This window comes from Vanacampus margaritifer, chromosome 1 (assembly GCF_051991255.1).
Source record: "Vanacampus margaritifer isolate UIUO_Vmar chromosome 1, RoL_Vmar_1.0, whole genome shotgun sequence".
Classification (NCBI taxonomy): domain Eukaryota; kingdom Metazoa; phylum Chordata; class Actinopteri; order Syngnathiformes; family Syngnathidae; genus Vanacampus; species Vanacampus margaritifer.
Window position 1 is genome coordinate 8,554,666 of NC_135432.1, and position 27,574 is coordinate 8,582,239.

Genomic DNA, 27,574 nt, shown 5'->3' on the forward strand with positions numbered 1-27,574 from the left:
CTCTCTGTTTGAATATTCGACCGTGCAAGAGTGGCCAAAGAACGAGCGACTCAGCGTTTCCTAAACAATTCTAAACCTTTATTTTTCGAACAAGAGTGAAAAGAAACAAAGGCAACATTCAAATAAAAAGTTTATACACAACTGATAACAGTGTCTCTCTGCAATAATAACAATAATAATAACGAGAAGAATATCGTTCGAAACGGGGAAATAAAGTGAGTTACAGTAAAGTTACCTTATTTTGCAGATGAGTGAAGTGGAACTTAGAGGATGACTGACGGACATCAGCACGACTTCGGGGTCACACGGCGTCCATTTTGGGAAAGTAGCACCAAAAACATGAATGCCTGTTTTAAACGCTTCCCAAAACGACGTCGACAGTTCTTTGCCAATGTTGTCAACACCAACACCGGCTTCAGTACGACTACAAAAATAAAAAGTCTTCAAGGTTGCGTCGCACGTCCGAGTCGCATGGTGGCCTCGGTGAAACCAAACAAACCCAAATAGCTTATCCGAGGAACTGGAGAACGGGGGAGGGGCTTCCATTGAATACGCTTGGGGGAGGGGGTAACGAAGCATACCATCTTACCTGGGAGACAAATCTAGATAGACCACACACACTTCTATCACAGGAGGTCCCACATGATCCGACGGCTCTGGAAGGCGGAGCTTGTGGGAGGGCAGGAATTCGGATTCGTGTGGGGGGAGGGGTGTACAAGATTGAGAGATGAGGTGGTGGGGGGGGGGTGTCCGGCTCCGAATCTTTCTTTTCTCAGAGTCTGCTCCCTCAATTTCTTTGGCAGAGCCAACGCCCACCCTCACAGAACCTGCCAAAAAAAAAAGATGAAAAAAAGTCAGCTTTCTCCACATGCACAATATTTCAAATTGTTGGTCCTAACCCGTTTTGGACAAATAGGGACAAATGCATTCCTAATTAATACACCTCAGACCACACAATTATCTTGCAGGACGGTCTAAGAAGACATGAGAAAGTCGTCTGATTGTTGTCTTTGGCTGGCGGGAACAAAATCAGCCCAAATTATTGCTTGGATTCACAAACTACTCAAGTTTTTGGCATCTACATCCCAGCTGACGGATATGTTTCTATCGATATTAGATATGAACAGTCCAAATATTACTATAGATTAAAAACAAAAAATCAACACTATATTTTTAATTCGGGCAGTGCAAACATGATTTAACAGATGGCTAGAAGGGGTTCAGCCATCGCATGATGCCTTGCTCGAGAACGAAGCAAAGCATGGCATCTTCGTCGTAATGTTAATATTACTCCATAGAGGGCGATATTGCCCAACATGGCGGCACGCTGAGATGAATGGAGAAAAACTAAGTCTTATTCCACTAACGCAATATTAATCCCCATACTGTGTTTTGATTAGCGTTGCCACATATGGGGTTAGTGTGGCTTTAAAGAGGCGTGTCCAAGCGAGGGAAGTCAGCTTGGACATTCTCTGCATCACTACAAGTGTCTGAACGGAACTAAAAGTTTGTGAAGTGAGGTTCCGCTGAAAGTGGAAAGTAATGGCAGGCATGCAGTCGTACCTCCGTATGAGCGTGGGCAGGCGGGCAAGGGGAGGGGCACGCTTTCTTGGAGTCGGACACGTCCGGCGCCGGCGCTCCGACCTCGTCTGTATTGTCACCGCCTCCTCGGTGGTTCTTTCGCTTCCTCTTGGAGTCCTTCGTGCGGCCTCGGCTGCTTCGCCGCTGCTCTTCAAGTTGTGTCTAATGGGCGGCACACGCATGGCACCAGATTTGGATTCTCATCATTACTCGCTTTGGGCACTTAACTGGGCAACAGGACAAGAGTCCATGAACAAACACGATGATGTCTAAGCTGACCTGAACGAGTGTGCATAGTGTCTCCACGGGCGGATCGGAGGCCGCCTGCAGGACTCTGCCGATGACTTGCATCTGGTCCAGAGAAACTTCCAGCAGATCTCCTTCCAGCTGCAGCTCCTCCAGTCGCTCCCTCGCGTCCGACGAAAGTTGCACCACTTGACCTTTGAGCTTGGGCAGCAGCGGCAGCAGAGCGCCCACACCTGGACGCGCAGAGCAAACGCAACAAATTCACCATTGGTCGCCGAGGGCAACGGCGAGCGGGGCCGACACGCGGACTTACCAGTGGCGCTGGAGTTCTTGCCGACGCCGTTCTCGCGAGAAGCCTGCGGGAAAACAAGCACCTCATCACACAAATGGACTGAAAACAAATATTTCATTGCCCATTTACAACCATTTGTATAGTTTTGGTGGTTGTTGTCAAACAAATCTCTCATGTAAGAGGCATTTGGCTTAGGAATTGTTGCTTGGGAAAACGTCTCCCATGAACGCCCGTTTCAGGGTGTACCTCAATGCCATTGGACTCCTTGGATTTCTTTTTCGGGGACTCTTCCGTCAGATCAATGATTCCGTCCTCTCCTTCGCCTCCCTCCGAGTCGGACAAAACAATGACCGAGCTGGCGTGCGTCTCTTTCTGGGCATTTTCCTCCTCCTCGCCAGGACCGAGGGTCTCTTTGAGTTCTTGCAGCGTCTCAAGGGCCCGCTGCATCTCGGGGGTCTCCAGTGCCGCCTTGGCGCGCCCCTGCCAGGTGATGGCTCGCTCCGTCAGACACTGCAGCGCCTCGCCCTCGGGCAGGCGCACGGGCAGCCTCTGCAAGGCCACCAGTAGCGCCAGGATAGTCTCCAGGCGGGGGCGGCGCGAGCGCTGGCACCGCGGACACAGAAAGCGCGAGTCCCAGTCCCACCAGCAGCGCAGGTTGCCCGGCGGTCCATAAGAGGGCAGCAGCGAGGGCAAGGGAACGCAACCGCCGTGGAACCAATCCTTGCAAAGGTGGCATCGCAACTGAGGTACGCGCGGCTGGCCGGCACACACGCACACCGTCTGAACAGAGGCGGCGCCGGGGTGGTTCCCGTTCTCTTTGACACCGTTTGCAGAGTCCGTGTCCATGAGCTCGTCCGACGTCCCCTCCTTAAGTCCGCTCTTCCCCATGTTTACTTTCTGTAACCTCAGTAGCGCCTCCTTCTCTCGATGTTCCCCTTCTTTGAACGCCATCACCTGGAGAAACGACACCAGTTCAGACGCACACATTGCAGACCCGCAAAGCCGCCGTCCGCCTGGTGCGGCGCACTCACGATAGCTGCCGGGTCTCGAAGGTCCTGAGCAGAGAGGCCCAGAGTGTTGCTATCACAATCATCCGCGTCTTCTGTCTTGTCATGTCGCCTTTTAGCACATGGACACAACACCTGCGGGGCAAAAAAAACGTCTTTTTTTAAAATTCCTTCACCACAGTTGCCTTACATAGGTAAGGACCGCTATTTTTGGAGCGATAGGGAATGAGCCCTGTCATGAATAATCGATGCAACCCCATAATGTTTACAATAGAGATCCTGATGTAGACGTCACGCGTCCCAAAATGGCCGTGCAACCATTTTGGCATGATAGGCCAGACTGAGATGGTTTGGACGTGTCCAGAGGAGAGATAGGGAGTATTTTGACGGAAGGATGTCGAGTTTCCAAATGCCAGGCAGGACGTCTTGAGGAAGACCAAAGAGGAGGTTTTTGGATGTAGTTAAAAGAGGACATGAAGGTGGTTGGCGTGAGAGCAGATGATGCAGAGGACAGGGTGAGATGGAGGCAACTGATTCGCTGTGGCAACCCCTGAAGGGAAAAGCCGAAAGGAAAAGAAGAAAACGCATCTGCCATTTTGAGTAAAGGGCAAATGCCACACTTGAACAATGATTGACAGCTGTTGTGGACCAGCTGCCACAACGAAAGAGGCAAAAACAATTAAGCATGCGCGCCAGGCTACCAAAAGAGGAACCAATGCTGCACTTTATAGATGGTGGCTAAATCAGCAGATGCTAACTGTTACCACACGCAAAATGTGGGGGAAATAATCAGTTTCGTTCATTTGTGTTGCTATGGTTTAATAGATATTACAGTTGAATTTAATAACTGACTTTTAACGGTATAAATGACGGCGGCCGATTTAGCAGATTCTAAGTTGCTAACGTACATAAATAACACTGATCAGATCAGATTTGAAAGCATTCAACGGAAACACGGGGGGTAATCCCACATTAGCAGCGCCGCCAACTTGAAAAAAAAAAAAAAAAAAAACTCCTGACACTTCAGCAGCAATTCAACATGTAAATCATGTTCTTTTCATCAAAGTGACTGTCAATGATCTTGAGCGCAAAGTTGACGGATAAACGCTAGTTTTGGAAATCCACGCTATTGTACCCATTAACGCTGTGACAATTTCCTGCCACAGGGGGGCGTGTTCAGAAAAAGTCAGGATCTCTATTACTCACATTGGATATCAAACTGGAAATGTACCACACACTACAAAGTCAATATCATTTTAAAACCATCTTACAACTTACCATTAAAAATAAATTGTTTACAGATAATTTACGAGCATGTGATGAATACATTCCATAACTAAACAGTCTCCTCCACACACTTCAACCAATTACTGTACTACTTTACTATTTGGCAAGGGCTTTGGTGCCATCCTGTGGCATCTTAAGGCACTTTCAGAAAGCGCACAACAAATGCACAAGATACATTTTCAGTGACTGATGGAAGGTTCCATGAAGCTAGTGTAGATATTTAGAGAGTATGCCTTCCCCCGTTCACTGACGACCCGACACTTTGTACATCACGTGCATTGCGGCGACAGTAGAGGCTGCACACTACATTATTTCATTCACAGGTATACAGTGCTCACTCGCTATAACATGGTTAACGTTTCGCAGACTCGCAGATTTTTTTTAAGTGCAATTAGCTTCTTTTTTTTTTTTAATTATTATTAATGTGTATGGTGAGGGATTTTAATCAAATTTATAATATTTATAATAAATGTAAAAAAAAAAAAAAAGACTATTTAGCAGATTTCACTTATCACCGGTATTTTTTTGGAATGCAACCCCAGCATAAAATAAGGAAACACTTTTGTGTGTGTGAAGAAAGCTCGAAAGCATTGTTGATTAGTTAACACATTCACTGCCAAAGACGGCTATGAGCGTCAAAGACCAATTTTTACCAGGCTGGCAGTGAATGAGTTCAATCTGCAACACCGTGATGCCGATTGAAATTTTGAATGGTCGCAATCAGGTTTGGCTGCGTCGCTCGGGATTCGTTAGTAGCGGTAGTAGGGCACCTCGAGCAGGCTGTGCTGACTGCTCTTCTTCAAGAAGGTCTTGGTGGCCTTGTCCCTCCAGGAGTGCGCGCTGGCCACCTGCAACTCCAGCTGTCGCAGCTCCTCCATGACGACGGGCAAGTCCCTCCCAATGGCCACCAGGCCCTCCAGGTCATCCAGGCACGGGTAATGCTCCCCATTCTGTGACAAGTTGCCAGCACGCCACAGAATTTTGACACAGGTTCGTTGCATCCAGCACTTGAAGAGACAAAGGTGCGATGTTACCTGGATTTCCAGCAGGTCTGTTACCCAAGCACGTGCGCGGCTTAGGCAGCCCTGCAAAGCTTGAATGTTGGGCAACTTGACAGGAATGAGCTGAGCCTCGTTCACAATCGCCTCCAGTGTTGAGAGCGGGTGCTTTTGCCTGGGGAAGACAATTGTCAAGCTGAGAACAGCGTGAACTGGTTGTGACGTGCGGTCCGTACCTCTGCTCAAGACAGATCTGCGCTTTCTCCTCCCAACGCTCGGCAATCGTGAGCAGCTCTTGCAGTTCTGCCATGGCCGTATCCACCGAGGCGCTCTGAGGCACGCTGCAGCCCGCCTCGATCAGATTCCTCAACACTGCCAAGGTGACCTCCGGCCTCTCGCCCTCCTCCGTGCCCAAGGTTCGCCTGACCTCTGCCAGCCAGCGCCCCAGCTCCTGAAGGCCCCGCAGCAGACTACACTCCGGCACTACGACGGGAAGTTGAGCTCCCTGCTCCAGCAATGTCTGCAAGAGCTCCGCTGGTGCGGAGTTCCTCCTCCAGTCACGCTCGTTGATCAGTTCCTGAGCTCGGCTCTGGTAATCACTCACCACTTGCAGAACCGCCTTGATGCGGAAAGCAATATATTTAATCTCAAAAAGTTGTACTGCAATTCTATGAAGATGTGGTAATTACCTGCACTTCCTCCAGTTGACCCATCACACAAGGCAGGTTTTGCATGGTCTCTATCAACGTCTTCAGTTCTGCCCATGTCATTTTTTCATCACTAAAAACACAGCAATTTGTAAATGTTCTCATAGGGCTAATCAATATGCATGATATGCTTCCACCATCTCACCTTGTCTTGGCCTGAGCGAGAAGTTCCGTGCTCTTCTGTTGGCAGTGCTCGATGTCTTTGAGAACAGTGTTGAGTTTACGTAGAAGTTCATTGTCGGGGAACTTCTTTTCTGCTGCTTCGGTCTTGAGTGTCTCCAAATAATCAATTCCTGGGATTTAATTGAACACCACACAATTGGCTGGATTGTTCCTGTATAAATGATCAAAAACAATGTCAACAAAGTGAGTGGTGTTTTCCTACCTATTTTGTTTCCGTCCTCTTGCTCAAGCGCCTCTTTGACTCTGTTGGCCCACGAGTCAAAGGACTCCGAGCGAACCTTTAAGCGGTGTAACATAGCCAACAACTCATCCAGGGTATATCGGTACCTGCAAGGAGGTACCCGTAAAATGGTCATTCAGCAAGTATTTTTGCCGGCGGATATGATAACAGATTTGAGAGAATGTTTCATACCTGAGGTAGAGTTTGTCAGTGGGGCAGTTGCACAGATCCTGAGTGTGATAGAGACACACAAGACGCTCGGGGCAGTTTGAACAAGCGAGTGCTGAAAGGAAACACGTTGTCTTGCATTTGTCACACTGTCGCTCATCATCAGGCAACAGTTCAAACGCCTCGCGCTCCGCTTCGGTGATGCCCTGCATGCAGAGTACATTTTTAGAGTTGGTCTTTATATTGCTTTGCAAAAAGCATTACAAAAAAAAAAAAAAAAAAAAAGACACAAAACAAAATGTTGGCTAGCATTTACCCTTTCCATCAGAGCCTTGCGCAGCTTTCGCTCCTCCTGAACAATAATAAACATTTCCCGGTGTGTCGCTGCAGCAAGATTGAGGTCGAGTTTCTCTGGACTGGCTGCCATTTTACAAGTGAGCTCTTCGTGAGAGAAGACGCAATACCGCCGCAGACGTCGATAATGCTCAATGCAGGAGCGACCGGCAGGCAGCTAACAAGGAGACAACAAAATGGCGATGTCATCTTGATTGTCACGTTTCAATTGTGTCGAACAACATCAGGACGTTTACCCAGTCTGCTGTACAGAAGTTGACTGCTTCTGCAAAATTATATCCCTGGTTGAAACCACTATGGTAGGCTCTGGGGAAGGTGATGACAAACTCACCGGCACACTGGTTGGTCCTTACAACCTGTTAATAAAAAATTAAAAAAATAAAAATGGTATTAAGTCACATAAATGGTCACTTTGAGCCAACAGAACATGCGCATGAAGATACTGACCGGTACACCGTGAGCCATGAGGATGTTCGGGTTCATGATTGTGACCAATTGGTGCAAGAGATCAGGCTGGAACTCAAACAACTCGGGAGTCAATTTCTTCATCACCTCTTCGAGTCGCTCGGCAGCTACTGAGGGAACTCCATACCAGGTTTTGGGTTCGCCCCTGAAGATAATCCATTGTGTTAGAATGCAAGCGCCACAACTCTATTAATAAACACGGTGCTTTCTGTACCAGTGCAGGTAGTTGATGGAGTAGCTCCAATGATCCTCAATGTGCCAGCAGAAAGCGGAGAATACCATGCCAACGTAAAGCCAGGGCACCTTCATGCCAGAGATGTCGCCATTGATGTGGCACAGGAGAGACTGCTCCAGCACGGGCATCACGTTCAAGTTCCAGCCACTGCGGGCGTATTCCTGACAAGTGCACACGTTCAAGGTCATGAAACACTAGGGATGCAACGATATCCAAACATCATGATCCAATATCATCACAATATGATGCTCACGATACGATAATTATCATGATGTTGTGGGGAGGTTGGTGATATTAAAAAAAAAAAAAAAGAAAAAAGGTCACAATATTGTAAAAAAATGTTTTTAGCTCATACAACAAAAAATTTAATAAGAAAAAAGCACAATATTGTGCTTTTGTACATTAACAGCAATGCATGTAAACTACCTACACTATAAAAACAGTTGGGTCAAAAATAACCCAACTATGGGTCAAAAATGGACTGATCCTCTACTTTGGTCTAAATGGGTCTTTCAGCGTAAAATCTCAAATATTGGTCAGATCTTTTACTTGGGTCAAAAAATTGGGTCATTTTGTATAAAACAAGCCAGCAAGTTGGGTCAAATTGACCGATAAATTGGATCGGTCCATTTTTGTTCCATAATCGGGTTACTTTTGACCGAACTGTTTTTAGAGTGTACAATATCTAATAACACTTAATATTGAAGCACTTAACTTGCTAATAATGCATGCACACATTGAGTTCCTACACATACACAGCACTACTTGTATTCATTGCGTGTGGGTTACTCATTGGTTTCTACGATTGTATTTCAGACAGTCTAAAGATGACGACAATAAAAGCTACAACCAAACAAAGGAGTCAATTTTATTATGAAAATTGGAAGGCCTCCAGGACATTCTAAAATATTTAGTCCTCAACCTCCAAGTCTATTCTAACTAAAAATATTTTATAGGTGGGTTTTTTGTTTTTAATAGAACTGGCATAACTAAAACTACAAACATTTGAACTAAATTAGTCATTTTTATTTCCTAGAAATGTGATTCTTATGTTCCAAATGAAGTTTTACATAGGCAGTGCACTGTAGCATGTTGCAAATGCCAAACAGCAAGCACACCTCCTCCTCTTTTGTCAGAATCCTCTTGCCGTTGTTCATTGGGAAGCCGCTGCCAAACTCTTTCGAGTGGATGTCTGCTCCATACTCTACAGTCACATCCTCCTCGATGCTGCTAACCAACCTCCAGAACTCCCTCTCCACCAGCTCGGTGGGAACCATCTACAAAAGGAAACACAGACAGTTGACCTCTCTCATTAAGGCAGCAGTGTCGCACTTCCTAGCGGTTTGCGAGTGTTCTTACGTGGACGGGCATGTTGAAGTAATCTGCTTTGAATGCGTCAGCCATCTCGCCAAAACTCTGCAGGCTGTACTCACGAGTTGCTTGTTCAAAGCCAAAAGCCTCCGAAGGCTTCTTGCACGCCTGCAAAGAAGCACGTCCATCAGGGATGAGTTTTATCGGTTGGAACCCTCTTCACACTTGTTTTTTTTCTTTTCTTTTTTCAATCCATCTACGACTTACTTCCGCAACACACTTTGGGCATTTCCAGTTGCCTTTGGGAGGATCAGTGAGTGGGGGCAGCAGACAGTACGTATGGTAGTTGTCATCACAACCATCACACAGCAAGAGTTTCTCGTCGTCATCTCCGCGACCACACATCCGACACACAAAGGAATCCAACTGTGTGACAAAACATTTCAGTGTTGAGAGGTAAATGGGCATATTACTCAAAACAGTGCTCTAATCTAGAACTACAGTAGAGGGTAAAAATATTATTACAATATTACCATACTGTACATGTTCAATGTGCTATTTCACCCTCGGGTACACATTTCTTCTCTGAAAGCTACATCTATTACAAATCAAGCTTAGAATTTTATCTGGGTGGATCTTTTTGATTACTTACACTCTGCATGTTGCTGAGGTTGTGTCGTAGCCTCATGTTCATTTTGGTGCACGGACCATCTGCAAGATGTGGATGACTTTCTTTGTGAAGATGCTCCTCCAATTCTTCTTTCTTTACTTCAGTCTTCACTTCTGGCTTGACCTCGGTTTTGACTTCCGTTTTCACCCCCATCTTGACCGTGATGCTGGCGGGGGGAACTTGGGGAGTGGCTGAGTGCTCGTCATCCGGTCTGTCCTGTGGAACCAGAGGCTCCTCTTTTACACAAGGGACAGTTGGAGCAGGTGCTGTGCTGTCCCTGATGGTCACAGTTTGAGGCAGTTCATCTGGAAAAAAATGATTCCACATAGTCATCGGAATGCATGCGAGATTTTGCTCAATTTATCTCTTACCCTTTTTCCTAATGCCTCGTTCCCGTGCCATGAGTCCAAGCCCCATCATCTTGGGCCCGGCGCCGTAGATTTGCAGCTTCTTCAACTCTGGGTTCTTCTCTATGTCTTCCTCAGTAGGTTCGGGCTGCCAATAAGTAAAAAGTAGATGGTCATTTTTGAAGGAATGGACACTCTCTCGCTACTCTTCAAAACACACACAGAGCAAAGCAATAAGGCCTAATGCAGACAAAAATCAAGAAGATCACAGGCAATGCAAAAAGGGGTTATTCTAGCTAGATTAGACATTAAGGAAAGCTTGAAAGTTACAACCCCTCACCAATACAAATACAAAGATGAATCTACAACCATACACCAGAATAGAACACTAATAATACACAAAAACATTTTAAACTCATTCAACACTGACATGGAACCATGCCATTGGGGTATACAAGTAGGTGGAGTGATCCAGTCAAACCACTCTTGTACTGCACAAGATTTGTTCACGAAAACGCCATCTTCCATTTCTAGAACACAATGTAAATGCTCCAACGTTACCACCTCATTTGTCGCCAAATGATTTTTTTTTTTTACACTTGCAAAAGTTAAACAAATCCACATCCGGGAAGTAATCGCTCACATTTTTATGCCAAAATGAAATCAATTCAACTTTTTGGAAGCTGGGTCTTGGGCTATGTTCACACTGCAATTAACATAGCCTAAGGCCCTTCTTCACCACTCAATTTTGATGGTCAGCCAGTCCTGGCGGTTCAAAACCTCAGGCCATTATTCCACTATGCTCACTGGGAGCATCAAACTAGCAGAAATTGTTCTGTGCACTTCTCAAGGAGTGTTCTAGGGGTAATCCCGTTTGGAGGTCTACAGGCAATTTCTTTGGTATGGGCTGTGACATGCACTAACTAGAAATTGTGCGACATTATCTAGAAAGGTGTGTGGCTTTGCAAATCGTGTCCAATCAACTGCATGTAACTCCAACTGAGCTGTCAAAATATCTCAAGAATGACCAGTAGGAAGTTTAGGAACACAATGCCCCTGAGCTCCTCAATTAGATTCATGGAAAAAGCTGTGAATAATCCAAGTACATTTAATTTTGTACTTCTTTTTTACACATTTGTAAAAGTTTAAGTGAACACTTTTCAGATACACTATTGGTCTAAGTAATCAAGCATTATATCGTCAAAGAAGTGAGTTGACCAATAGGACGATTTAAAAGGCATTGAGACTCAAACAATATTAAATAAGAGCTTTGGAAATGGACCCACATGGTGTTGTGCAGAAAATAACCATTACACATAAGCCATTCTTAAACAAGCTACATGACAAATAACGCTGTGTGCAAATAAACTGCACATGCACACCATTCCGGTTTTTACCCATCCCAATCCGTTCTACAAATATTTAATGTGCAGCTTTCAGTTCCTTCCAACCAGAGGTGACGCGACACTTTTCTGGCTAGTAAGTTTGCGCCAGAAATCAGAAATGTCACTCTTTATAATCCTAAGAACCGTTTAAACATTTGATTTTTTTTTTTTACCTCCACTAAGCACAAAGAGCACAAGTAAGTGGTTGTTTCACTGTTTCATTAGAAGGACAGTGCAAAAAAGTCAAACAAGGGTGGTGTATACTCCAGGCAAACAAATTACATTTTGGTGAAGGCCCAAGAAATTGTCATTATGCATATTAGTCAATGGAGAGTAAAAGTATCACTTGACAATTGGGCTAGGTTCGAAGGAATGAAATACAGTGGCTTCCTGACTTGCACGTTTTATTTGTGCCCCGGGTCACGATTTGGGTTCTCTACCACATTTGAAGCTCGCTTGCACACCAAATGTAAGGTTCCTCCATCAGCAGAAGTGCACTCAGAACACACGCGCTTAAGGCACTGCAGTCAGACAACTCAACAAAGATTAGTGTAGCGCAACCCAGGTATCGAGGATCATCTCAAGCTAAGCGCAACCACAAGACAAAATTAGGAAAACAGGGCCAAAGTACCCACCCAGTCAAAAAACAAATAGACGAGTCGGAGGACTGTTTTTAAAATGAAAATTGTGTGCAATTCATATTGCATTTGAATATGAATGATAAGCACGGCTGCAAAGTGGAAAGCTACTTCATGAAAGATATAATGTAACAAAAATATATATATATATTTTTTAAAACACCCTCAAATAGATTTCCGTTTAAAGTTCTGGAAACTGCAGTGAGTCCACCAGCCACTACCATAGTTTGGGCAGCTAAAACAGGACCTTTTAAAATCTCATTTAACTACAGTTTTAAAATATCACTGTGCACACCAACTTGTCAGAAAGAGCCACGTTAAGTGCAGTTTCCCAACTCAATAGTGAGAAATGTTAATTATATTGCGTGTTAATAAAAATGTTGAAGTGGTTAGTTCCTATACAACACGACAACAATAAATGCATGTAGATGCCAGAAATTGTGCAGTGGGAAGCGAAAAAGACGTGAGTAGAGCGTAAGGGGCTGAGGGCGAGCTCGTATGCTCAAGAAGCAGTACCGCTGAGATGAGTTGAGACCCAGTGGTGAGAGGATGGGGGTTCGGATCCTCCGGACCCTGCAAGGGGACACAACAACAGCAACGATAAACTAAGCCAGGAGGAAGAAGAGGACAGGTGGGGCAGTCAGGAAGCGGGAGCAGGAGCTAATGTACAGTAGTAGTTGCTGTAGTGAAAAATGGCATTTTTCAGACCTTTGTCCAGCTCTCGTCATTCATCATCCATTAGCTCATATTAAAGGAATTGTTGTACTATCCAACAATGTGCACCATGGAAAGTTCAACAATAGATTCGACAACTAATCGATTAATTACCTTGTTAAACCTAAAATTATCCAAAATCTGATTTCATGCTCCATGAAAACAGAATGACTCACAAAGAAAAAGACATTTGCAAAAATCAGCTTTTACGCCAATTTTCTGACTTATTACTGACCAAACCAATAAATAAATCATCATCAATTTGTTTTCTAAACCGCCAATTTAAAACAATGTCCTTTTGTTGGTAGGGATTCATTTTTTTACTGTTATTGAATGAAGGGATCTATTTTTTAAATGTATTTTATATAATATAAACAAATCTAATTTTTAAAAACAACAACAGATTAATTGAAAAATCGAGAATGATTTAAATCATTAGTTGCAGCGCTGGTAGTTATAAAATAGACACATTAACGATGCTGAAACTGAATGAATCCCACTGACAATAAGCCAAGATCGGCTTGGATTAAAAGTGTTATCAAAACTGATTCCTCTGTTAATTTGATACAAGTCACTGTTGATGATAGTTGTTGGAGGGAACGTGCCCAAGTAATAAGCAGACAGTAACAATGGCAGGTTAAAGCACAGGTAGCATTGCAGGATGGCAGCAAAGAAAGCTGGGATGCGACCAGGGTGCACGGTCACATCTGGGCAGGCACACAAACACATGTGGGATTGAGCAAAGAACAGTTAACAGCAACACGGCAACATCAGCGCAAGATGGAGGACTGCCATCTAAGTGATGCAATGCAGACCTGCAGGTAGGTGACAAAAAAAAGAATCTGAAAGCCCATTCCTTCCATTTTGTGTGAGCAGACAGCAACAGGATGGCTTGCAGATGGAAGCAATTGGCGGCTGCGGTATTTGCGGTCCACCATTCTCACCCCAACTGAGCCCTGATGGCAGACTATGGACTGAGATAACTTGCTACAAGATTCATTAGAGACGATTTTTGTTGTTGTTGCAGGAATTCCCTCACCGCAATACAACATTAACCAAGATGCAAACAAGCTGGTTTGTTGGCTCACATTGGTCGATGAATTATTCTGGCACCCGTACAGCTCAATGACATTTTATTTCTTGCTGTCAATATTTACACAGTGGTGCCTTGAGATAGGAATTTGTGAAAATGACCACACGCCTAACTTTAAAAAAAATCAAATACAAAACCAAGAAGAAAAAAAAACTCATCCCACCCCCTCCCTCTATATTGAATATTTATATATGCCTGTGAGTAATGTTACATTACATAATCTGTCTTTATGCGGTGCCCCACTGTTTTTGTTCAAATAATTCCTTTTCTAAATGGTTCTAAAACAGCAACTAACAATGCTAATCATTAGCATGTCATTGGTATTTTCTATTGTATGTTAGCAGTAAGCTAGTTTGAAATGAAATGTACAACGTGTAATTCTTTGTTTTTTGTTTAACGGGTTCAGGAATTAAACAGTTTAAAGAATCTTTCTTTGATGTGTTAACTACTATTTGCTCCTTGTTGTGAATGTGAAGTGAATTGAACAGAGTTCACTGTAGTGGTGTTCCATATCATACCGTCTACAATATTACCGGTGTATTTTTTTGGGTGATAAAAATTTGAAATATCGCAAAATTGACATGATGACGTAATGCGTAACATAAGTCTTCGTGTCTATTTGGACGTACATGTGTCGGTCACAGCTGCATTAAAACAATGACGGAGCGGGTGAGGCTGTGAGCTGCAGCCAGTTCGGTCGGCCAAGTGGGAGTGAGCTACTTTCGTCATGTGGAGGCTGTTAGGTTACAAGAGGTCAGATATGATGCAAAAAAAAATACAATCGTCTGCAAATTGTGCGGGGCAACTGTTGCCGTTAAAGTTAGTTAAAGGATGCGCAGACTGAAGACACGCGAGGAGGACATAGAAACAGAAACAGACGGTGGTTGGATAATACTGAAGCGGTCGCGTATTGTTTGGCTAAAATATAAAGCCGTGGTGGTTATTTTACTCTGACCAGTAACTCTCCTCATAGTTGACGTGACTGTTATGCCAACCGGCCGCTACGCTAATGTGCGTGCACGTTGCTGTTGCGCAGTGAAGTTAAGTTGTGAACATGCACATTTGGATTATTCATACCTGGTTTAAAATATTGTGCTGCGATAAAAGTTCTATTATTCCAAAGTACCAATCACAAATCTACTGTTCAGTAATTATTACCAATAACTTCAAAAATATTGTCACCGCAAATTTAAATTTAGGCCATATCACCCACCCCTACCCTAGTTCTCTGCCACCATTTTGCACTTGTATCTAAGGTTCAGTTCAGCATATCAAAGCAAACCAGTCAGGTCACAAGTATCGCAAGGCACCGCTGCGTAATTGCAACGTCTAATTAAAGGATGCAGATGAGGTGTGTCAGAAAAGTTCCAAGACTGGCCTCATAAGCTTACAAAGCTAAAAGTTTCTCTCATTAGGGTGAGCTGGTACTTGATTGCGAGCATGACGAGAGTTGGGGCGTGACCACTTGTGGCCGGCTTAGCATAACTACACGCCTGCTCACAAGTTACGTCCCGAGTATCTGACATTTGTCCGCCATGCTGCAACAACCTGCCAGCACATCCGACCTGGCTCGGTGTGATTCCCCCCGAGATGGCAGTGATGAAGGGGATGCTGAGGATCCTGGAAGATTTCTTTCAGGAGTGGAAGGGAAGTTTGTTAAGATGTGTTAGACTCCAAGATTACTTTCTACTTTCAAGAGGACAACTTGTAGTTTGGATTTGAAGTATCTTTTGTGACACTCACAGTCCTGGAACCTTTCTGAGACGCATTGTACCTCTTTTTTTTTTCCTAAGCAAGATCCATGAATACAATAACCAATGTGCGTTTCAGTGAGGGGGGAAACACACTCATACTGACGGAATTCCTGGAAACTCAAAAAGTTAGCTTGACATAAAACAATGCCATGCAAAAGAAACAGTTAAACTGATGATGATTAAGGACTGTTGCACATCAGCTGTTGCCGTTCAGGACAGACTGAGGGCCTGTTAGTGGAAATAGTGCGTGAAGTCAGTTTCACACTAGCAGTGTGCTACAGCTTCCAAATAAAAATGCTTCTGTGATAAGTGACTTGCTCCTAACACAATCATTAATAATGAGCCAATTTAGACGCATGGAAACGTAATCCTCAACATATATTTCCATTCATTTACAACCAAGCGTTTTGACTTACATCTGGCTGGCAGCGGTTGGCTCGACGGCCGTAATTGCTCATTTTGGAAGGCTGCAAAGACTGACGCAGAGGGATCGAGTGCGGCTTGTACTCCTTATCCACATCCTCGCCATCGTAGTGCTTTGGCTTGCAATGCTGAGAAATCCATAAGAGGAAATTTGAAAGTCAATTTTTTTCACATAGCTTAAGTACAAAAAAAAAGGAAGAAATAAAACTAAATGGATGAGCATTGAGCAATACCGGCAAGCTGGCACCGGACTGGAACATTTCAAAGGGGAGGACGATCCTCTCAAAGTGCGACCGTAGAAGAGAACCGATGTTCTTACCCGGAGGGTAGCCGAGCCGCTGAGCCACCCGGGCCCAGCGTCGTTCTTTACAGACCATTTCGAAACCGCCTTCATCGGACACAACCTGGAACATCAAGGCATTGGGGATGTCCTCATCATTTTGGACAGAGTCTACTACTAGATTTTAAGAATCTGCAAAATCAGAGTCTCATCCAATACCTCGGCAATGCATTTAGAATAAAAATTAAGATTTAACATTGTATGAAGGACAGGACTCCTGTATTTGAGAGCATTTGATTATTTCCAGGGTAAATAACTTATAGCGATGGGCAATAGCGCTTAATCAATACGTCATAATTGTTCCACCCCAGTTCAATATCGATTCAGCAGATCCTCTACATCAATTCAGCTTCTGGCCAGTGGGAGGCATTTGGTGTGCGATCATACAACAAAGATCACAAATCACTCAAACACAACAAACTGGGGATCGTAACAAGCACCAGAAGAGGAGAACAATAAAATATTTTAAGATTGAAAATATAAATAAAATGACCCTGGTTCTGTTAAACAAAAACACTTCAACAAATATTAACAACACATACTATCCGCAGTGACAGAATGTCCTATTTTAACTGGTCGAATAAGGGTGGAATGGCTGGGATTTTTTTAAGGCAATTTGTACTGCTCAGTCTGTAGTTAGGCAAAAAGAGAAAGAATGATTACAGAAAGTATGTTCACAGCATTATCCTTATTATTGTTGTTAAATGGTTAACCTTTTTTTTTTATACTCCATAAACACAAATAGGTTATTATTAGTGGTGTTCCGAACAGGGTTTCATGCTGTCGATTCTGATCATCCACGAGTGAGATCGGCCGATATCTATTCTAATACTGATCAAATAGATGAGTTGCACATTTTTCAGTTTTGGAGCTGAACCTGTCAAGTATTTTTTTCAATTAATTGATGAATTAGAATTTATTTTATTTTTTTTTAAAAAACATGCTATTCAAATTTTCAAACCAATATATATGAAATTTCACTTAGGATTAAATTCATGTTCACCTTTGACAAACCAAAAAGATCAAGGATGCGCCTCTCAATGTGCGGGATTTTCAAAGAGGAAGCCTGGATCTCCCAAAACCGGGCAATACGATCCAAATAATTAAGCTTCACTCGCGTCTCCGCCTGGAAAACAAGATGAATAACAACATCCATGAAAACCACCTTCAAACACTTAATTCAACTAACAACATGAAAGAGTCTGTATACAAATGACTTGCCTCCAGTTCATTAAGCCTCTGGATACGTGGCGTGAATCGGAAGGTATCCAGCTCCACGGAAAATGGTGGTTGCCAGTCCTATTCAGGACAAGAACATCACATTCAACATTCCACTCATCAGCTATCCCCGCTTGTCCCCATAAACAACACAAGCGTGAATTCAGTGTGACGAGGACATGGCCGTGTTTTAAAACAAAGCAGCAGAACATTTGGATGCTGAGAATGGGAAGCACATGGCCCTTAAACTTTCATACACAAAATGGCATTGGACGGAAAAAAAATCTGCCAGTGTAGCACTACAAAAAACTAACGAGTCGAGTACTGTAGTTCTGGAGCATTCAGGGACAGTTTCAACAATTTATCAGTACAGCACAAATACCAGCTGTTCTACGCAGAGGATAAAGATTATGACTGACCACAGATGTTATTTAGTGTTAGCATTAAGCTAGCAGACTGAAAGGCTAAGCTATGTGGTTGTCTTAATTGACTGTTTTATTAACAGTAAATTCCATCTTGCTGCTGCTGCAAAAAAACAAAAACAAAAAAACAGCTTGAAGCCTCTTTTTTGAAGACTTGTTCAGCAATTGCAACGACCAAATAAGGCATAGGCTGATTACTGGTTTGACGGTTTACCGTGGTTTTAAAAAGTCTAGGTTTCAATAGCCGCTGAAACCGTCCATCACCGTTCCTGAGCTCATGTCTTTTTTGATGGGACTTATATGACTGGCTATTTGCAGAGATTGCTAAATGAGCCGCCTCTTTGAAGTTGATGATGAGGCCGGTGGCTTAGTTTCCCCTCCTCTTTGGCTGAGCAGAGAGGGGAGGTAAGAGTTACACAAAGAGGAGCGAGGAAGAGGGAAGGATAACAAACACACTGATGGCTTTTTGCTTAAGTCAATTAATGTGCATATATGGGACACTTTCCCTGTGTCCAAATTCAAAGGGCTGGGTACTCGAAAGGCCAAATTGGTTTGCCACATGAGATCACTCAGCGACATTTGACAGCATGCAGGACTTAAATATGAATGGACTTTCAATGCTGCCTGTCGGTAACGCGTAGACAGTCCATTCCTATGTAAGTCCGTGCGTGCTGTCAAGTCCCGCCAAGAGTGAGGCCATGCGGCCGACAAATTTGGCTTTTGGAGTACCCAGCCTTGTGAATTTGGACTTGGTGTGACTTACTAAGAAGAATGCTAATATCTTATTTTAATTTAACATGGTACACATTTATACTGTACATTTTGTTTTGTTTTTTAAAAAAAATCACACTTTCAGGATTTAATATCGGCCCATTCCTAATTTAAGAAACAACAACACTTTATAAAGTCACCACTGTAAATTGCTTCTGTGGACGTATTGTTTTTGTGGATGTATTGCTATGGTTCTCTCAGGGGTAGCGCATTTGCAAACATGCACCATTTTCTGATGGCCATGTCCAAATAGATCTGCTAGCAGCATCGTTGTTTCATGTTAAAACTGTACAGATAGGTTAAATGTCAGATCCTAAGAGCCCAACAACTGGTGTGCAACAGCTTGGCTACTTCACAAGAGGCCCTTCAACTACAGCTGTATCTGTCAGTGGGATTTCACGAGGCAAGCGTGTGTCGTGTGTGTACGTGCATACAATGAACACATTAGCTTGAAGAGTACAACTGGGCTTGAACTGTAACAAACAGAAAATGAAAGGCAGCAACAACTGTACCACTCTTGTTGATCATTGGTTAATAACCAAATCAGTCTTGCAAACATGGCTTAGAGCAGGTTAGGGGCTTATAGTTTCAAATAATCTTCTCCATAGACCTTGCATTGTATAGCTTCGCTGAGGTCAAGTCCTGGGTTCATGCCTTAGAGCCGCCGTACACCGCGCGATGCTTCCAAATCAAACTAGGATCGCAAAAAATGACAGCCACTCACGCCACCACATTAGGTGATTTAGCGCAAGGACTCCTTAGTAGGGATGCTCCGATCCGATACGTGGATCGGCCCAGATATTCGGGAAAAAATGGATCTGGTATCTGTCAAAATGGTCCCGATCCACAGAGGCTTATCTCCAGGGCGCGCACACGTTCACGTCTCCAATGACAAGGTGAAACGGGGAATGATGAGGTAAATATTTCCCCTCTGTTACGTTGGCGCAGCCAAAGTCTGTCAAAATCGCACTGGGGGAACATCGGAAACCATTTGGCAGGAAGGCGGTCCCTGTGTCGCCGCCTCACCGCCGTCGGGGGACCTTCGCGACAGAGAGCGGGGGCTGGTTGGTCTCACCGCTGGCCAAGCGGGGACCTCCGCTTTTTCTCTCGCGAAGGTCCACCGTTGCCCGATCGGGGATTGCCTCGCTGCTTCCTCGAGCAGCGACGGCCGTGTGGGAAGCGGCAACAGAGTTTTGCCGAGGCGGGCAAGGCAAAGAATAAGGTAATTAATTATGCCTGTTATAATGGCATTTTGTACATAAAAGGCGACATTTGGTGATCATCTATTTTCTTAAAGTATGAAGAGCAAAAAACATGGAGCCTTTGAATATTTCTTTACAATATAGAACATCGAAAAGCATTTGAGTTTTTTGGTGGAAATATATTCATTATTATTGGGGGGACTAGTGCAAAGATAATTTAGTATGGATCAGCGGATATTGAACACAAAGGTATCAATATCGAATCGGTAATGAAAAGAGTGGATTCAAAGCATGCCAACTCCTTACATTTTAACAGTCTGAGCCTACATGGCGTTCTGAGTCTTCTAATAAAGTATGTCGTACTCTCACTTTTTTAATCCATAAAAACATTGTGTGTCATGAAAGACGCAGGTTGCAACAGAAAGAGGACATGGATAAGAACAAAGATGGGGGGAAAAAAACGGGACCATATTGAAAGGTGGAACTTGGTCCCGTTCATTTGAATGTAACCGCCGGGGTACAAGCGTCGCTATTCCAGCTACAGGTATATGTGAAATTATAAATATGGTTAATTATTGTTGTAAAAAAAACATTTTTTCACCCATCTAAAAAATTATGTCTGTGCATTTTGATTGGCTTTAATTTTCAACGCCGCCACATCGTGTAAACCGGGTTCATATTTTTAATCCCCGAGAACGGGCCACTTCATGTAGCCAAAGTGTTGAGTGCAGTCCCGCTGCGTCGCTCAGTGTGTAACAGCCCTAAGGTATAACTATTTATAATATTCATTCATTTACAATAAGTCAAAGTTTTTTTAACCACTCCTAATACATGCAAATGGAAAGGAATAACTATTGAGAATACATTTGAAAAAGTGCAAGCATTTTGTGTTTAAGGTCGACAAATGAGCAAATACATACCTGGGGCGGTCGAATTTTGCAAATTCCTGACTTCTCTGCGATTGGACGTATTTTGGCGATGTAGCCCAGAGGATCCTGGAACTCCTCCCATGACGGCTCAAAAACTGGACACTCCGGAGGAGCCACAAACTCGTCCCCTTCCATTGCCCTGAAAAAACAAATTATTTTGCTCTGGAATATTGTAGACAGTCTCCTCAAAAGACATTTTGAAAGACAGTTTGGTGTTTTCTATGGCATGTTATGCTATAAAGTAATCTATGGATAGTAGATGTTCAAAAAGGTTACTTTTCTGGAAAATTCCTTAGTGTTTCAAGAACAAGAACACAGAAAGTCTATCAAAAGTACGTTTTACATTCAAAATGTGTAATTTACAAGTATTCAACCACAGGTTAGTTTAATCTAAAACATAGGGTCACAAAAAATAAAAGGTATAGTATACACCTAATAATAACCTCTAGATCAATGGGTGAGAATGCTCACTTTGATAAGCAGGTGTAATTATTAGCAGATCATTCCTGTTCAGTGTGTCACCTTCAATTACAAGACTGAATGAGAGATATGTTTGTGCTGCATATCTACAAAAGAGCACAACTTTGGAATTGGAAGCACCTCAAATTAAATGCCTAAATATGAGAAGACCAGAGAGGAATCCTTTGTTTTACCCTCCAGGGAGGGCTGGCGAAATTTCCTCTCCCACCCCCCAAATTCCAGACAACATGAACACACCTTATTTGACAATAAACACGATTAAAAGTGTAAACTGAGAGGATTCTTGGCAACCCACGTTTATCATTACTTGTCAAAGATAACATTATTTTCGGCAGTGAGAAATGTGACACTTGTTTCCAAAATTACAATTTCTTTGAAATCCTCACAATGGGGGTGACTTGAATGTGATTTTAAGAGTCAAGTGTTCCTTCAATCCGTGTTCGTTAAGCTTGTAACTAAACAATGGCGTGTAGGCCACTAACTCAAAACAAGGCCACAGAGGCATCATTTTGTCTTTAAGAGCACTTTGATTGATGGCAACGGCTTTGAAATAACGTATCGATACCAAAACGAGTGCTTAACCGATAATAATGTAAAGCACTCACTCTGAAATGACGTTGTTTTGTACCAAGTTGATATCAATGTTGGTGACAAGAGATTTGCTTGGGTTAGCTCCCGAAACCACAAGACAAATAATATCCGCTCCAGTTAAAACAAGTAATAAAAAATAATGTCCTCTTGTGATTAACAAGTCATTTTAGTCTTACATCTTACACTCTCTTTGATCATTCACTGAGTTTGGCTGTTTTAATCAAACCGAGCTAACGTTAGCATCAAGGCCTCGGATACGATTTTGCCATCTTGGTTAGCATTCGTGTGCTCATAGGTGAGAAGAAGCAAACATTTGGCACCGGCTAAAGTGTGTCCTCACGCCAACTGCCAAATCAACGCAGCGGTTAGACATTATGTAACAAAAGCAGAGTCGCTTGGCAGTTCCAATCCATACGTGCGACGTAAGCGTCGCTGTGCGGTAGTTGACTGACCCGGAGACACCTCGATGTGACGGGGCCGCTGGCCGCTCTCTTTCGTCTCGTTGCGGTGACTGCTGGCTGGCTGGTTGGTTGGTTGGTTGGTTGGCTGGCTGCTGTTTGTTGGTGTTGGTTGGCTAACGAGGGCCAGCTGTGCTTTGGTGCCGCTGGCTGGCTAAGCGCTGCTAACGGCTACAAGCAAGCAAAGTTGGCCGCTTTGCCGTTTCAATTCACCCTGTACGTCCTCCACGCTGGCAAAACACTCAAACTGTGGACGCGAGGCATCCGTTTCATTTTAGGCTCGAATCGCTATTGGTAACGGTTATGTGGTTCGCAATGTTTTTTTCCAACCGACATCATCACTCCCTTCAGGCCATCCTATCTTTCTTGACGAGTCGCCATCTTGTTGTTTTTTTTTCTTTTTTTCTCACGGTTGAAGCACAACCCCGATTCCTCGAAGTGCGTCCGCTACGTTGGCTCGTTGGAAGTAGTGCGCACGTACGCCGATTCACGACGGTGTCTACGAAGGCAACAACGCGCTGTAGTTACAACCGTCCCTTTCAAGGGAAACGTTCTCAAAAAGAACATCGTAACAAAAATAAACGACTTAACAAGGCCTTAATGTTTCGCAACAGCATAATAATTGCATAATTGAAAGACTTCAATGTTCTTTATGGCGCCATTTGTTATTGATTATTGTAATTTAGAGTTGTTATTTTTTGGTAGAGGCCACTTTAAACCTGGTTCTACGTGTGTGTGTGTGTGTATATATATACAAAGACAATATAATATCTTATTTTAAGTGACTTGTTTTAATATTTTTTACATGGGCTCCCTTTAGTGTCAGGCAAAGAACAAACAAACATTGAATTAGATGTTCAAACCGTGCATAATTGTACAGTAGCTTATACTTTTTTTTCTTGATAGACAAACAGACAGACAAGACACACAGACAGACAGATAGATAGCCTTCATTGTCATTATACAAAATACAATGAAATTTAAAGCTCTGCCATTAGTGCACACATAGTAGATAAATACAAATTTGTACAATATATCAGTGGTATTTTACTTTTAGGCACAATACCTTTGCAGTGACTATTCAGGTGACCGATCACAATTGTGATTAATTGTAAAACATTGAACAATACCTGTGTGGAGAAAATACAAATGACTTGTCTTACTTAGCTGCATGTAGTTTTCTCAAATAAAAAAGAAGAGCCTGTAATTCAGTTGAAAATGACAGTGGCTGACTTTTTCAGACCTCTGTGATGAGGCTGGAGCGAATTTATGACATTTCTACAATGATGATATTGGGTACTTTACTTATTTACTAGCATCATTATTGATTATTAGTAATTCTTTTATTTTTCACTAAAATCTTATTACATGATAGACAGTAACCTCAAATATGATCATATATGAAAATGCCATATCATTTGTATGTAGGTGTTGAGCAATAAAGAGCAGTGATAATTATGCATATTGAAGGTGAGAGAGAAAAAAAAAACATGATAACCATGTCACTGCAAGGACACTTTAATTGATCTGAAGCAATAAATATTCACATATCAAATCTCTATTCTTTCAGTACATTTAATACATTCACAACAGAAAATTGAACGTAATGGTTCAAAATAATATCCATAAGTGCACTGACATAATCGTTGGGCTGTAATATATAATTGCTCTTTAATTCCTTTGCTCATCTTCAGTCACAAATAATAAGAAACAAACAAGTAAATATTCCTTTGACAAAAGATTTCCTGTCACCATTTGTCGTTCCTATGTACATAACATCATGGCACTCACATGCACACACCTGAATACAGACTGGGAGCATTTTGTCCCATAAGAAGCCGATAGCATATTATTATTTACATTCATGTTTATACAGTACAATCTATTTAGTAAGTGCAGATATATCCATGCAAGAGTCAAAAAAAAAAGAAAAGGACCAGGCAAAACATACATATAAAACCTTCATCTCACATTCTTGACTTTCTCCAAACCTCATTTGTATCCTCCTTTATTTTGGCGGATTCCCGTAGTCGCGGGTTTGATTCCAAACATTGACATCATTTTGTCCTCACTCCAATGCCCCTCCCCCTAAAAATCAGCGAGTTTGTGATTTTTCTCTTGATTAATTGCTGGCACTGTAGGTAACTTGTCAGTACTCACAACTTAAAAAAAATGCAGGAGGCCACAGAATAACAAAGAATGCTGTTCTATAGTCTCATTCCTTTTTTCCTTTTTTTTTTTTTTGTAGAATACAAAGCCCTCATGTGGATGCCACGGCATCGGGGAGTATGGCAAGAGAGTTCTACAAAAGTGTCTGGAGGGGTGAGAGAATAAGATAAAGGTCATTTGTGACTGAAGACTTCACATGTGCAAAAACGACAAAAAACATCTTGTAAAAAGCTCGCTTCGTCAGAAACATATCGGAAACACCCGACGACGAATCGCATGATTTTTGAAAAGGTGAGTCGAGGTACTTCGCATAATTGCAAAGGAACGCCATCTTTCGGAAACCTTCACAACCACACTGGCACTTTTTTTTTTCAACAACAGGAGCCTCATAAAAGTTTTTCTTTTTCACCAAGCAAAAATGGTCGCCAGAACAAAACGTGTTGATCTCGTTTTAAACCATCAGTCATTCCAGATGATATTAACAGAAGGGTGCAAATGATGTTTATTACTTTATATCAAAGTAAAGGGTATTTATATGTGCTTTGAAGCTTTATATCACCCTGCACAAACATCTGCTGATACGTTTACATACTGATCAAACAAATAGACAATATTCATCATACAAATAGCAGATCTTAATATTGATAAAACAGCAAGAAGCTTCAGAAACATTCACAATAGATTGTTGATTGTATCATTAATTTCCAAACTCCTTGAGGAATGCATTACGAAGCAGCACGGCTCCGGTCGCCGTGTAAAAGACGCATAAGCAAAGTGTTAAAAAGTTTGAAATCAAAGCAACATTTTGAGGTCATTATTATTATTTTTAAAACATACTGTCAGAAAACCCTGCAGTGGATGGAGACATCATGAAGTCAAGGGAATTATTGCAAGGTCAAAGGGCATTTTTTTTTACGGAAGCGTTGGACCGCCAATGTGGAGTTTGCATATACACCCAAGTATGTTCATATTTTAAATAAATACGCTCGAACATTCTCGCAAGTGCATCAGAACATATTTTCAAATGTATTCAAACGTATTTATAGGCTAAATGCTACAAACATAGCATATTTTTCCATAATGCCACAATGTATGACTTACAAAATAATGTTTTTTTTAACTTAATTTTCCGAACATAATAGTAGAATGTGGGCCAAGCGTTATTTTTTTTTTTTTACTTGCTTTAGCCTATAAATACATTTGAACGTATTTGCGAGTATGTTTGAACACGAACGTACCCGCAAATATGTTCAAACGTACTCGCTAGTCAAAAAATGTCTACTCCACATTGGCAGTTCCACGCTTCTGTAGTTTTTGCTGTTTTGAATGTTAACTCATTCACTGCCATTGACGGCTATAAACGTCAAAAAAAATCATTTGAACTATTTCTATTAGTTTAACATTTTTTTCCACTTTTTGTTGAAAATCTAGATTTTCTTTATTGTACATTTAGTTTTGTACATAAAATTTGTGATTAATTGCGAGTTAACTAGTGAAGTCATTTGATTAATTACGATTAAAAACTTTAATCGCCTGATGCCCCTAATTAAAAAGAAAAAGAAAAAACATATTACAAAATTAGGGGCGTCAGACGATTACCTTTGAATTTGAATTTTTAATAATATTTTCTTTTCTTTTTTTATTCATTCACTGCCGTTGAAGGCTATAAATGTCAATAAGTAAAAAAAAAAAATAGTTTAATTTTTTTCCCACTTTTGTTAACAAGAGTATGAAAACCTAGAATGTTATTGTACATTTAGAACATATAGAATTTGTGATTAATCGTGAGTTAACTAGTGAAGTCATGTGATTAATTACAGTTTTAAACAAAATAATCGCCTCTTGCCCCTAATTTTCAATAATCTTTTTTTAAATGAATTTATGGCAGTGAATGAGTTCATCTTTACTGAACTGTACCATACGTAGTCTTTGTTTTTATCATCAAAGAAAGAAGACGTACAGTATGGTCATTTTTCCTACATAAATACCAAGATGTAGGGGCCATTCTCCCGTTCGTGTGCAATTGTTTTTTGTGTGTGCACTTTTCACCGGCATGCATTCTCCCATCCAGACTTCTGACACAGCCAACACTTGTAACCTGCGATTTTGTGCGCAACCAACCACTAGACTGACTGAAGTCTGAGGCCAGTTGTAAATCACGGGGCATGGAATTTCCTGAGACTTGTGAATGTCATTCAGAATCACTTGAAAACTGGAGCACACTTTAATTATGAAAATACCTTATGTAGAGGATGTCATTGCCAATCAAGACTTGTGCACTTGGAGGGAGGAAGGGAGGGAAATCTAATATTGTGTTTATGACAAGTTTGGAGGTCCATCAATAAAGACATATTAAGTCTTTCAGATTGGCCAGAAAAGCGAGTGAGCTTAATTGAATTTGTAGAAGAAGAGCATCTCCCTTATGGCTCTTCCCATAAATAACCACTAGAGGGAGCCTTGGCTGGTTGAAGATGACATGCAGACCTGGCCACCATTTTGAAGTCCCCGGTGATCTCTTCCATCGCTCTTACTGAGGTAACTGTACCCAAAAAAATTAATCATGCACCATCAAATTCTTTACCGATTTTGTCACGGATTGCATTGTTTAAAACATCAGACATGCCGATACTAAAAATGTGGGTCATTTTAAAATCAGGGTAGGCTACTAGTCATGAATGTCACCACACGCCACTGCTCTTACAAAATTCTATTTTTCACCATAAAAAAAAAAGTATTTTAAAAGATTGCTGTGAGACATTTTAATGTATTTTAAGACTTTTTAAAGTCACTGAACGTAGAATATTCAATTTCGAATCACTACTGCCACCTGCTGACGAAAAATATAACTGCACATACCCTTCTTCGATTACGCACCGCGCACATGACGTCACATCCGCAGACAGGGCGCGGGAAATT

At 42.2% G+C, this 27,574-nt stretch overlaps 2 protein-coding genes across 5 annotated transcripts in view; both read right to left on the reverse strand.

The window, feature by feature from the left end:
* Nucleotides 1–56: 56 nt before the first annotated feature.
* Nucleotides 57–22,982, reverse strand: kdm5c (lysine demethylase 5C). 3 transcript variants are annotated; one of them, XM_077569478.1, is made up of 29 exons: nucleotides 22,484–22,982; nucleotides 20,952–21,099; nucleotides 17,640–17,717; nucleotides 17,422–17,544; nucleotides 16,312–16,482; nucleotides 16,072–16,206; nucleotides 12,611–12,667; nucleotides 10,096–10,219; nucleotides 9,707–10,029; nucleotides 9,322–9,480; nucleotides 9,103–9,222; nucleotides 8,862–9,020; nucleotides 7,723–7,904; nucleotides 7,491–7,653; nucleotides 7,280–7,399; nucleotides 7,006–7,200; nucleotides 6,714–6,895; nucleotides 6,504–6,628; nucleotides 6,264–6,411; nucleotides 6,101–6,191; nucleotides 5,648–6,030; nucleotides 5,448–5,586; nucleotides 5,184–5,363; nucleotides 3,151–3,261; nucleotides 2,366–3,073; nucleotides 2,141–2,183; nucleotides 1,861–2,060; nucleotides 1,564–1,743; nucleotides 57–827 (listed from the first exon to the last, which is right to left on the reverse strand). In XM_077569478.1, the coding sequence occupies exons 2-29, from the start codon at nucleotides 21,093–21,095 to the stop codon at nucleotides 819–821; spliced, it is 4,752 nt and encodes a 1,583-aa protein (XP_077425604.1). In that variant the 5' UTR covers nucleotides 21,096–21,099; nucleotides 22,484–22,982; the 3' UTR covers nucleotides 57–818. The 3 variants fall into 3 exon arrangements, with proteins under 3 accessions (XP_077425604.1, XP_077425614.1, XP_077425623.1); XM_077569488.1 differs by lacking the exon at nucleotides 22,484–22,982 and adding an exon at nucleotides 22,046–22,382; XM_077569497.1 differs by lacking the exon at nucleotides 12,611–12,667 and having other exon boundaries at nucleotides 22,484–22,980.
* A 1,009-nt stretch (nucleotides 22,983–23,991) lies between these two features.
* The window catches only part of iqsec2b (IQ motif and Sec7 domain ArfGEF 2b), a 55,743-nt gene continuing 52,160 nt past the window's right edge, over nucleotides 23,992–27,574 (reverse strand). For both annotated transcript variants that reach the window (XM_077569508.1, XM_077569516.1), the window contains one exon: nucleotides 23,992–27,574. This exon is cut by the window's right edge and continues 1,728 nt beyond it. The gene's annotated coding sequence lies outside the window, so the exon portion shown is untranslated.